We start from the raw sequence: 12,064 nt of genomic DNA on the forward strand, positions 1-12,064 counted from the left end.
GGGAAGGTAGTATGGAGGACAAAGCCACCTCCCCCACACCTTCCCTCGCACCCTGGAGTTCAGGGTCTTTGTTTCAGCCTCTGTTCTGCCAGGGTTGGCTCTGACTTTGGGCCAAGAGCTTCCCCTCTCAGGGTCTGGGTCTCCTTCATCACAAGAAAGACCCTCTCCAGCTCCATCATGTTCTAAATGCTGACTCTAGATGGTGTCAGGGTAGAGAGAATCACGGGACGGGAAGACTAAGGGGTGAGAGTGCACTGGAAGGTGAGAGGTAGGAGAAATTTTTACTGCCTTAAGCACATTCCTGCCTATCCCTGCTCCCTTCTTTGCCCATACACACAGAGGCTGGCCACACCAGAGAACAGAAAAGGAAAAAGTTTATTGAAAACTATATACAGTTGGTCCAGCTCCTACCATGGGCTGCAATCTCAGCCAGTCCCTCCCACACCTCAGGCAGTGTCTTGGCCCCTCATGGGGAGGGATGGGGCTGGGCCTAGGGCCCAGACTCCCTTGGGTGGCTTGGCAGCTGGAGCCCACCGTGGATCTTTGTAAATTTACAACTCTAAATGGCCTGAAGGTAGCGGGCAGGGGACAGGGAATGGATCCCTGCCTGACCTAGTCACAGCCTTGATAAGGGAACACTATTCTGAAACTTGGGTCCAAGTAGGGCCCAGCTAAGTTGTCCGGAAGTCCCAACTGCTCCTCTCACAGGCCTTCCTAGACGTGGAGGCAAACAGCCTCCCTACATCCCCACCCCATGTAGCAGGCCCCATGGGCTTCACGGGCTTGACTGGGGACACCAGGTACCCTTCCTCCCAACATTGACTCAGGGTCCGGGGCTCCTGGAGCACTCCCCAAGCAGAGGACTTGGGGTTGAGGGGTGAGTGTTGGGGAGGTCACAGCTCTGAGCCCAGAACCGGAGCCTCCTGGGGTCAGAGCAGCCATGGGGTCAGGGCGTCCCGCTGTAGGAATAGTCTGCTTTATTGTGCATCACCAGCCGGTCATCCACGAAGTAGAAGCTGTCAGACTGGGTCTCATACGGGTGACGGATCATCTCGCTGACTGCAAGAGAGGCCCACCAGGCCGGGCAAAGGTCAGGAGCCTGAGTCCGGCCACTGCAGAGACTTCAGAACTGGGGTACAGGGACAGCCAAACAACCTGAGATATCCCTGGCCTCTTTCTCTACAGATGCTATGGGAATGGTGGCAGACACAGAAGAGCCCCAGGGTGGGGAGAAATGGGGTCAGACCCACAAGTCCCCCTCCCTCCCACAGCTCGGTCTCTACACGCCCCCGACTTCCCCACTCCCAGAAGGCCCTGCCCACGCACTCAGCTCCTCGGAGAGAGGGGGAAAGTCGTAGATGTGCTCGCAGGTGTTCTTGCTGCTGGGGATGCAGAAGCCAAAGTGGAAGTCGAAGCTTTTGAGTAGCTGGTTGCGGAAGTAGTGCCTCTCAATCATGCGGAAGTTGTTCACAGGCTTGTCTCCCACTGTGAACTCCACCCTGAGCAAGGGAAGGAGGCAGGGCTGAGTCTGTCCTTGAAGTCAGCTAGCCAGCCAGGCTCAGGACAGGCCACCCCTACAAGAGGCTGAGGAGGGCCCCCTCACACCCTCTCCCTCACCCCCACCACCACCCCCAGCCCAGCGACTCACGTGGCTCCCACCTGCCTCAGGCGGAGGAAGGCAGGTGTGAACTGGTAGCGGACAAAGCGCCCAGCATTGGGGTCCAGGTCCCGCCGGTTGATGGGCAACCGCTCTGCAATGTACCCCAACTGGGGCTCAGTGGGCTTCAGGCTAGGCCCTTGTCCACCCAGGGTTCCACCCCTGGGCCCCCATCTATGTGATGTTTTAAAAACTCCCCAAGAAATTCTGGGGCACACTGAGGGTTCAGACCATTGGCCAGATAGTGCCACCTAGCGGTTCTAGATCTGCAGGTTCCCGATTGCCACTGTGGTTCTGGGGCCACAGGATGCTGAGGCCTGGGACCCGTAGGACTGCAGTTCCCAGAGAGCCCTGCAGAGGGCAGGCTGGCAGGGACCGAAGGGGCAGGGCTGACCTCACAAGATGTCCAGCCTCAGAAACATAGGGAAGGAAAAGAAAGGGCCCCCTTGCCTGCAGACTCCTGAGAATGCTGGGGTCCAAGCCCCAGCTCTGTGGACTCCTCTGCGGCCCAAGGAGTCCCTGGGCAGCCCACTCCACAGCTCATATCTGCCTCGCCATTAATGGCCCACCCAGCCCACTCACCTGAGGCTGGGGGCTTCTTGATTTCAAAGAGGACAGTGCCTGAGTCCATGTCCCGAATCTTAAACCTGACGAAGTCGATCTTGTAGATATTCTCCTCGGGGGAGCAGAGGTAGTCTAGGGGAGACAGGCAGCTGAGCAAGGAAGGGGCCCCAAAGCCCCTGCTGCCAGCTCAGCTTGTGTGGGACCCCAGAGTAGCTACCATCTTCTCATCCCTGGGATCACTGCCCTCTGGAAAGAGGGACCTGAGTCCCTGCCCTTGGGGTACACCCCCAGTGTGGAAGAGACATAACTCCACCACGGGGATCTAACAGGGGATAAGGAGTGCCATCCTAGTGGCCTCTGGGGGCCAGGGAAGGGAAGGGCAGAGAAGGGTAGAGGATAAGGCCACGTCCCGGACACTCTCCCTCCCACCCTGGAGTTGAGGGTCCTCATTCTGGCCTCTGCTCTGCCAAGCCTGGCTAGGTGACTTTGGGAGAATTGGGTCTCCAGCCTGGTAGGAGCCTCTCCTCTCATATGGGAACAACTTCCTGCAGTCTGACCTTCTCTTCTACTGCAAACTCAATCTATCAACTTCTCTGTTACCCTGCCTTTGGGAATCACACTCTGAAGGGGGCCACACCGCTCTGTCTCGGGAGAGTCACAGTCCTTCTCTGGAGGATACTCCTACCCTCGCCCCACAGCCGCCCCTGGCATGACATCTAGATGTATCAGGTGAGGCTGATGTTGAGGGGACTCTCCCTGATATGGGTGGTGCTGGGGCAGGTCAACAACCCCTTTCCTGTTCCTCCTCCCCTCCCAACCCCCTCCTCTCAGTAAGAAGCTTACACCAGCCCAGCTCCCTTAAGCAGCTTAACCAAAGCTCTGCTGACTCAAGCCCAGAGCCTGGGATATGGCAGGGGGAGGAGGCCAACTTTGCTCTCATCCTTTGTTGATCTCCAAATGGGAGGAAGTCTTAGCAAGCAGAGGGAAGCCCCTTAGAGGTCATTTACGCAGCCCTGGCTCTGAGCTACCATCACGGAGAAAGTAGTCCCGGACCCCCATTGAGAAGAACACAGGCTAGGCCAGGAAGAGAGTGCGGCAGGTGCAGCAGCGGGTGTGGAAGGGCTAAAGGGAGTCCTCGGGCCCACAGGGGGAACCAAGAACAGTGGGAGGCCCTGCCTGAGGAAGCTCAGGGACCTACAGGGCCCAATCTAACCCTCACAGCTCTTGCAGCAGCAACTTCAAGTGTTCAGGGAGACCCTGGCAACAAAGAGAGCTGAGAGGTGCAGGGAGGGACTCTGATGCTGTCAGCCTACACAGCATCACATCCTCCCCTGGTGGCCCACAGAGGCCCGGAAATCACCCTCCAGGCCCCTGGGCCACCTATTCCTCTGGGGCAGGAAGAGGAAGTGAATATAAAGTCATTTTCTCTTCCCCAGGCCTGCTTCTTCCCCAAGCCTGACACAGTCCCCTCCAGGAAGCCCTCCTGGCAGCCGTCTGGTACCTAGGGCCCAGCACGGACTTTATACAGCTTGGGGAAGAGTCTACTACAGCCCACGTGTGGCGTGGGGAGAGATTGGAAGTGGGCAACCCCTATCTCACCCCATTCACCCTATTTTCACAGAAAGTAAGCACCAGTATAAAGACATAGAAAGAAGGTACAGAGCATAGGGAATAGAGGTGGCAGAGTGAGGAGCAGGATCCCAGTGCCCAACTCTCAGATCCCTGTAAGGCCTTTTCTTCTCCCATTCCCCAACTTTTGGAGCCTCTCTCATTTGGGAACAACTTCCTGCAGTCTGACCTCAGTCTCTTCTACTGCAAACTCAATCTATCAACCTCTCTGTCCTTAGAAGAAGTGAGGAACAGGGATGTCTACGGCTCAGAACACCATGGCCACTCCTTCCCTTCTAGAAAGGATGAGGCCTGGGACCCAGGGTCAGGTCAGAATAAGGAGCAGAGTGGCCAAGGGCTCAGAACACAACTGCTGTATTCCTCTCAGCCACAAATAGCTTCCTAAGCTGGATTCAGGGCCCAGTAATCTGGGAACAGCAAACCTCGGACCTGCGTGATTAGGGTCAGAAGAGACCAGCAAGAGGTGGCAGGGTGGAAATCCCTGGAACTCTGTTCTCAACTCCTGCACAGGAAGGGGTTCCCCCGAAGCCCTTTCCTCTACTCACCCTCCACAGATTCCCCATCTCTAGGGGCTATGAATTTCCTCCAAATTAGGAGACAAATGGTGGTACATGAGCTGGAAGCTCCCTCTACTTGCAAAATCAACCCCCCAAGTTACTCAGGACTCAATCTGACCTCTGGACTTCCTCTGAGACAGTTCTGCCCCAGAGCTAAGCTGAATCCTAAATGCTGCTGTTGCAAATTGTAGCCCAACTGGCTTCAACATCAGCCTGGTCCAGCCTCCCTCCCTCCATCGATGCCTGCTTGGGCAAGGGAGCTCAGTACTCTGGGGGCCCAGCCAAGAATGGCTGCTGCCTAACTCAGTAGGGATAGAGGAGTTGGCCCCCAGGGACCCAGGAGCACAGGCTCAAGGCTGCCTCCCCTCCACAGCTCTGTCTGGGAGCCCTGTGTTCAGCTGCTTTGGAAGCTCTAGGGCTCAGGTCCACTCCAATATATGCACCCCAAACCCACAGAGAGGCCCCCCAACAATTATTCTCACAAAGGGGGCCAGGGCAGGTTGCTGGTGAATGTGGCCAAGGTGGAGAGCCACTGTCTCTTCATGCACCTTTCATCCTTTGAGGCTCAGCCAAGGCCTCTGCTATGAGGTTTCCTAGCCCTCGTTCCCTGCCTATGGTGACCCCCTCCCCTGCCCTGAAAGCCAAGTTGTTTGACCCCAGGCAGCAGCCATGAGGGTCAAAATACTACTGATCAAAGAGCCCAATGCACACAGCATGCATAGATGCCAGGCACTGTACAGAATCAGAGGACTTATCTTCACAATAACCTTATGAGATAGGTACCATTATCCCCATTTTACAGATGAAAAGACATGCTGAGAGGTCAGGTTACTTGCCCAAGTTCACACAGCCAATTACATGGCAAAGTTGGAACTCCAGCCCAGGCAGTCCAGCTCAGAAACTCTTAACCACAGTGGAGACCAAGCCTCCCTTGATGATAGAGCCCCCAGAATAGGACAGGCGCTAGTCCAGGCTTGGGGGGATGTTAAGCCACTCCCCATAAGAGGAACCACAGCCAACACTCTGAAGCTGCCTGCTCAGTTTCTTTCCTGGGGAAGAAAATGGCCCAAGTCTTCCTGGAGGATCAGGGTGAGGGTATTAATGGTTGGGGAGACATGACGAGTCTGAATGCCTCCCAAGTAACTCAGCCTCCACCTAGCTTCCAGCGTGGGGGCTGAGGACAAGCTGCACTCAGCCCCTCTCCTCATTAGTGCAGGGGCGGGCCTCAAAGCTCTCTGAAGACTCCACAGAGGCAGGGCTACAGTTGCAGCTGCTGCCGCACACACCTCGACGCTGGGAAAAGGGGACGGACCCCTGGAAAAGGAAGGAATAAATCTTGAAAAGGAGAAGAAAGGCGCACAGAGAGAGATCAAGGGAAGAGGGTACACAGAGATCTCAGGCTTGGCTGCAGAAGGGAGAGTAGGGGACACAGGAGAGGGAGACTTGGTGGGGGAGGGGAGGCGGGAAAGGGGGCGGGGGCCGGGGCTCGGTGCGCCGGGAGGGCCCCTCGCACCCTCTGCCCTTCCCGCCAGCGGGCGGCGCTCCCTCGCGGGTGCTCACCACCCGTGATCCGCTGCAGCCCCAGCACGTCCTCCGGCCCGATCGGCTGCTTCCTCTGCAGCGGCCCCGGCCTGGGCCCTGGGCCTGCGTCCGGCTCCGACTCGGACCCAGATTCAGATTCCACCGGCGGCTCTGGTATGGGGGCCACGCTCGGGCCCGAGGGCCCGGGAGCGGGCTCCGCCCCCGTCCCGGCCCCACCGCCGCCCTTCTTCACCTTCATGGCCTCGCCGGGCCGCGGCTCGCCTGCTGCTGCCGCCGCTGCCTGCGCCGGCTGGAGCCGGGGGAAGGGGGAGCGTCCGCAGCCCCGCCCCCGGCCGGGGCTCCAGGTACCGCCCCGCCCCGTCCCCGCCCCTGAGGTGGGCCCTGCACTGATGCCGCCCGCCCCGCGGCCCACCCCTGCCGAAAGGCCACGGACGTGGGGGATGGGAGTCGGGGGATCCTGCCCTGGGCTTCATTCTGTTTCTCTAACACTTTCTTGTACTGGTACTAGTGGGGTCCTGACTACCTCTCCACTTACTCACTGTGTTCCAGCCTTTCTGCTCGTGAGTTCCAGGCTCAGGGTCTCTGCTTGGATGCTCTTCCCCAGATGGCCTTTCTCCTCCTAGTCACAACTCAAATGTCATCTGCTCAAAGTTGCCTCCCTCACACCCAGTCTGAAGTCCTTCCCCCTCAGTCACCATCTGACCAGCCTGTTTTTGTCTTTCCAATGCATTATGTGAAATTATTTTTATTTGTCTGCTCTTCCCCATGAAAGCTCAGCTCTGTGAAAGCACTGATCCTGCCGACTTTGTTCTCTGTAGGACCCCAGCACCTGGCAGAAGGCTCCCTGCAGCTGGTGCTCAAGATATATATATATATAATTTTTTTTTTTGACCTGATGATTAGTATCTCAGGTAAAAAGCAGATGCTAACAGCCTTGGGCAATCCAGCTAGGAAAGGCACATGGCCACGTGGAAGCAAAGTGGACCTGTGGGCACAGGAGGACAAACACCAGGAAACTGTTACTTTCCAGTGAATACAGAAAGAGGAGAGCTCAGACTTGGTACCATTCCAATTCATATTCAGCCAGTGTTTATTAAGAGCCTAATATACACCAGACACTTTACATGCTGATCACATTTAATCCTCACAAACACCTTGTAAGGGAGACATCATCAGTGCCATTTGAATGAATGAAAAACTGAGGCTCAGAGAGATTCAACAGCTTATCCAAAGCTCTCCAGACAATAAGTGCAAAAACAAGGATTTGAATTCAGGACTCTTTGATTCCAAATCTGGAACTTTCTGGAACCTCTGACACACACACACACACACCCAGCACCACGTCCTGAGCTGCTGCCTCCTGGACTTCCACCAGACTGTACCTGACAGACAAAGCCAGCTAGGAGGGAGGGGAGTGAGGGAGAAGGTCCCAGAGGTGACCAATGCCTGACCCCTTCATGACGGCAGGGACTAGGGCTCACCCACAGGGGTTAGAGAGAAGAGTGGAAGGGAGGGACTTTCCCATAATGCTCCCTCCTCTCAGTGCATGAGTGTGCTATGTTGAGAAATGGGGCAAAAGAACAAACAGTCCATGCCACAGAGGGAGACAGGGAGCAGCCTTATCAAACAAGATAAAGAGACCCGGATGATGTGCCTTTTGAGGCCCCTGGTGGTGGAGGAGGACTGAGCCAGGGGAATGGGAAAGGAAGAAAAGATGAACCCATCTTGGAGTGTTGTACTTTGGTTGCTGGAGAGCCAATAGTGGAGACTGGAGACAAATATTTAAGTCATTCCGGCAGGCCTCATGTACGTGCCTCTCAATCTAACACCGCCCACCTTGGCCAAAAAGGAAGGCTTCCTATGGAGGAGCTGCCCTGCTCAGTCTGTCTTCTCGGGCTTTTTCCAGGACTTGTGGGTCTCCAGGAAGATCTTGACCAGGGACAGGAGGATGGGCACAGCCATAGGCAGGAAGAGTGGGATGTAGATGGCAAATTTCTGGTCATCAGGGAAATAAAGGAGGTGGAGGAGTGACGGGTCAAAAAAGGCACGCTCAGAGGATGTCACAGCTTCCTGGCTGGCGACAAAGGCAGATGCCAGGTGCCCAGAGGCCAACTCTCCTGCCGACTTCTGGACTGCAGCTACAGCCCTGTACACCTAGGAAGCAGAAGGGACAAGAGGGTATACCAGTAAGTCCTAGGCATTGGTGGAAAGGGTGCTGGACCTTACTGTGCTTTCCATCTATTGAGGAAGATGCCTGGAGTTCATCCAGGATCTATGGAAGTCTGTCTAAAGAGATATGGTTTGTTTTCCTAAGATCAGCTTGAAACCTCGCACTGTCATCTGCACTCCTGCTGGGGGGCTGGTACTGCTGTCTAGAGGAAGGCTGGGACACTAAAGATGGCAAGCCCACACATACCGTGGACTTCACAGGCTCTCTGGTCTCACCACACTCTGGCCCTCTCTGACTACTCCAGTCCCAAGCTGCAGAATCCATCCCCTATCCGCTTACCTCAGATGCCACATCGTCCTTAATGACAATGTTGCTGATCTTGCCCAGAAGCTGTGCCAGAGAGGTGAGGGTGGTGGTGGCTGTGGCCAGATTCTCCACTGACCGAGCCCAGAGCAGCCGGTCTAGCTCCCAGGTCATTAGCCCTTCACTCTTAGGCCCTGAAAGCAGGCATTTTGGAGGCACCTGAGGCTGAGCAATCCCAAAAAGCAACCTGTAGGAACATCGGAGTAAGATCAAGGTGGCTGAGACCACAGGGTGGGAGATGATGGCTAAGATTTCTCAAATATCTGTCCTAAACCAGTGATTTTCAATCTTATCCAGAACCATAGGGGTTAAAGGGAAGCACCTCAGGGTCTTAGGGGCATAAGTGGCAACACCAAGCAAATTGGCCTCAAACCCTGCTTCAACCGGTGTTTCTGCTTTTACCTGTTTCTACATTAGACTTCCAAGATCTTGTTTTTTAAAAAAAGGTTCCAGAGCTAAAATACTTCTGATAACACTAACTTAGTTTAATCCTTTCACCTTCTCTACCCTCTCTTTAAACAAATGGGGCCAACGAGACTTAGCATTAAGGGATGATCCAGGACTGCCTTTGCCAAGGCACATGTGCTGTGCTTCTCTAAGCCTGCATCTGTGACAGACACTGCTAGTCAATCAGAAGAACACTCTTTCCTAATAAGCCCAGATACAGCCTTAGAATCCTCAACATAAAGCCTCAGACAGTCACTCTCAATCCATCAGGCAGCACAAGAATTAACAGTTATTTTCTCAAGCAGCCCTAATCACACTCCATGGACCTGACATTCATGAATCTATTTTTCTTAAAACTGGTTTTGTTGGCCAGGCACAGTGGCTCACGCCTGTAATCCCAGCACTTTGGAAGGCCAAGGTGGGTGGATCATGAGGTCAGGAGTTCAAGACCAGCCTGGTCAAGATGGTGAAACCCCATCTCTACTAAAAATACAAAAAATTAGTCGGGTGTGGTGGCAGGCGCCTGTAGTCTCACCTACTCGGGAGGTTGAGGCAGAGAACTGCTTGAACCTGGGAGGCGGAGGGTGCAGTGAGCCAAGATCGCGCCACTGCACTCCAGCCTGGGCGACAGAGTGAGACTCCGTCTCAAAAAAAAAAAAAGAGTTTTGTTACCTACTGTCCTTCTTAGAAGAAGGATGATGGGATCCTTAGAAATATCCCTTAGATATCCCTTAGACATCCCTGGGGCTGTAGGCACAGCCAAGATATCTCTGCCAGGTAAGACTTGATTCCACTTTGCAGCTCCCCTCTACAGCCAAGGAAACTGGGTCCCCAAGTGGATCATCCAGGACCTCACCGCAACTGTGCCAGGAACACCTCCATCACTCGCACCATGTCCACCTCGACTCTCACTGGCAGCACTGAGGCATTATAGGTTTTGGAGTCGACATTATATACCTGAAAGGGGGAATGAGATTGCCATAACATCATACCAGGCCCATGTACAGCTCTGCCCTAGGAACTCTGGAGATAAAAGGAAGACATAGTCTCTGCTCTTTAGAAGCTACAAACCTCATGGTATAGCTAATATTTTTTGAGTACCTACTACGGGGAGCATTAAATACATTATCCCAATTAACCCCTTGAAAGTCCTGTAGAACATATTCTTTTCTTATCCCCTTTTAGAATTCTCCCTCATGAGAAACTTCCAGTCTAACAAGGGAGACAAGGTTCCCAACCTTGCAAGACTCCCACAAATAAGGCCAAGATCTAAGATGGACACAGAATGATCCTAGGTAAGGGCAAAGGGTCATAGTATAGAAAACACTGGCAGACACTCCAGCCTAGGTGACAGAGTGATTGCCTGTCTCAAAACAAATTTTTTCTACCTTACCATCTAATTAAGACTTCTTTTTGTCATTCTTAGGTACGGGAAAAACACTCTTGGCACGAGCCGTTGCTAGCCAGCTGGACTGCAATTTCTTAAAGGTTGTATCTAGTTCTATTGTAGACAAGTACATTGGTGAAAGTGCTCGTTTGATCAGAGAAATGTTTAATTATGCCAGAGACCATCAACCATGCATTATTTTTATGGATGAAATAGATGCTATTGGTGGTCGTCGGTTTTCTGAGGGTACTTCAGCTGACAGAGAGATTCAGAGAACGTTAATGGAGTTACTGAATCAAATGGATGGATTTGATACTCTGCATAGAGTTAAAATGATCATGGCTACAAACAGACCAGATACACTGGATCCTGCTTTGCTGCGTCCAGGAAGATTAGATAGAAAAATACATATTGATTTGCCAAATGAACAAGCAAGGTTAGACATACTGAAAATCCACGCAGGTCCCATTACAAAGCATGGTGAAATAGATTATGAAGCAATTGTGAAGCTTTCAGATGGCTTTAATGGAGCAGACCTGAGAAACGTTTGTACTGAAGCAGGTATGTTCGCAATTCGTGCTGATCATGATTTTGTAGTACAAGAAGACCTCATGAAAGCAGTCAGAAAAGTGGCTGATTCTAAGAAGCTAGAATCTAAATTGGACTACAAACCTGTGTAATTTACTGTAAGATTTTTGATGGCTGCATGACAGATATTGGCTTAATGTAAAAATAAAGTTAAAGAAAATAATGTATGTATTGGCAATGATGTCATTAAAAGTATATGAATAAAAATATGAGTAACATCATAAAAATTAGTAATTCAACTTTTATGATACAGAAGAAATTTGTATGTTTGTTAAAGCTGCATTTATTGCAGCAAGTTACAAAGGAAGAGTGTTGAAGCTTTTCATATTTGCTGTGTGAGCATTTTGTAAAACATTGAAAGTTGTTTGAGATAGTGGTATAAGAAAGCATTTCTTATGACTTATTTTGTATCATTTGTTTTCCTCATCTAAAAAGTTGAATAAAATCTGTTTGATTTAGTTCTCAAAAAAAAAAAAAAGAAAACACTGGCAGAAACAAAAGTGAGGCCCGCAGAAGAGGGGCATGAGCACATGGCACCCTCACCTCCCTGGTGCCTGCCCCTCCCACAGGCTGGGCCATGGAACACACCAGAAGGAAAACAGAAGGAACACAGTTTCAGGGACACCTGCCTGTCCTAGAAGCATAGGCTCTGGGGTCTGCGTAGTGTGACAATTACCATAATGCCACCCCAGCGAGGACTGTGGAAGGCATTGGTGGCCACTGGAGCGCCGTCCTTGTCCTGAATGTACAGCGGTGAGTGTGCAAGCTCAGGCACGTAGAGTAGAAAGTTGAGCACAGGGTACAAGGAGGCAGCACTGGATCCTGTGGTGTAAAGACAAGGGAAAGCAGAATATCAAAACATGCTGGACCTGGACCTTAGTCCCAGGTCAGCCTCTAACTTGCTGGTCACTCACTCTGGGACTGATTCCCCAACTAACAATCACTAGGATATCCTCCTGTCCAGGGTGTTTCTAGTAAAGGGCTTCAGAATGCTCTCCTGAGATGTGCCACACAGATGGAAACACAGTCCTTAGCTCCAAAACACCCCTGGATTTTCCCTCCTCAAAGGCCCCTTGACTGTCTAAGACAGCTTTCTTGGCCACTCCCACAATGTACCCATATTACTACAGATAGTTTTTTTTTTTTTTTTTTTTTTTTTG

General features: G+C 52.5%; 3 protein-coding genes across 4 annotated transcripts in view; 1 reads left to right on the forward strand and 2 right to left on the reverse strand.

Annotated features, from left to right (window-relative positions):
- Nucleotides 1-356: 356 nt before the first annotated feature.
- Nucleotides 357-6,294, reverse strand: UNC119 (unc-119 lipid binding chaperone). Of its 2 annotated transcripts, none has more exons than XM_023183813.1 (5): nt 5,968-6,294; nt 2,240-2,353; nt 1,649-1,751; nt 1,327-1,499; nt 357-1,059 (listed from the first exon to the last, which is right to left on the reverse strand). In XM_023183813.1, the coding sequence occupies exons 1-5, from the start codon at nt 6,185-6,187 to the stop codon at nt 947-949; spliced, it is 723 nt and encodes a 240-aa protein (XP_023039581.1). In that variant the 5' UTR covers nt 6,188-6,294; the 3' UTR covers nt 357-946. The 2 variants fall into 2 exon arrangements, with proteins under 2 accessions (XP_023039581.1, XP_023039582.1); XM_023183814.2 differs by having other exon boundaries at nt 357-1,055; nt 5,968-6,280.
- A 716-nt stretch (nt 6,295-7,010) lies between these two features.
- The window catches only part of PIGS (phosphatidylinositol glycan anchor biosynthesis class S), a 13,294-nt gene continuing 8,240 nt past the window's right edge, over nt 7,011-12,064 (reverse strand). Inside the window, exons 6-9 of the mRNA XM_026447098.1 lie at nt 11,581-11,726; nt 9,786-9,886; nt 8,459-8,669; nt 7,011-8,103 (exon numbers count right to left, since the gene is read on the reverse strand). Coding sequence (XP_026302883.1) covers nt 7,828-8,103; nt 8,459-8,669; nt 9,786-9,886; nt 11,581-11,726 — 734 coding nt within the window. The 3' untranslated portion in view covers nt 7,011-7,827. The remainder of the gene's footprint in view (nt 8,104-8,458; nt 8,670-9,785; nt 9,887-11,580; nt 11,727-12,064) is intronic.
- Nucleotides 10,215-11,368, forward strand: LOC111520792 (26S proteasome regulatory subunit 10B-like). Its single transcript, XM_031934276.1, has 2 exons — nt 10,215-10,224; nt 10,356-11,368. Exons 1-2 carry the CDS (start codon nt 10,215-10,217, stop codon nt 10,994-10,996), a joined length of 651 nt encoding a protein of 216 aa, XP_031790136.1. The 3' UTR covers nt 10,997-11,368.

Source organism: Piliocolobus tephrosceles, chromosome 16, assembly GCF_002776525.5.
Source record: "Piliocolobus tephrosceles isolate RC106 chromosome 16, ASM277652v3, whole genome shotgun sequence".
In the NCBI taxonomy this organism is placed as follows: domain Eukaryota; kingdom Metazoa; phylum Chordata; class Mammalia; order Primates; family Cercopithecidae; genus Piliocolobus; species Piliocolobus tephrosceles.

What these genes read in the sequence shown, in the direction of transcription:
- UNC119 (XM_023183813.1), bottom strand. Translation starts at nt 6,187, where the DNA reads ATGAAGGTGAAGAAGGGCGGCGGTGGGGCCGGGACGGGGGCGGAGCCC. An exon ending in GCTGCAGCGGATCACGGGTG is followed by an intron (nt 2,354 to 5,967) that starts GTGAGCACCCGC and finishes TGTCTCCCCTAG; the next exon opens with ACTACCTCTGCTCCCCCGAG. An exon ending in CCCTCTCTCCGAGGAGCTGA is followed by an intron (nt 1,060 to 1,326) that starts GTGCGTGGGCAG and finishes CCTCTCTTGCAG; the next exon opens with TCAGCGAGATGATCCGTCAC.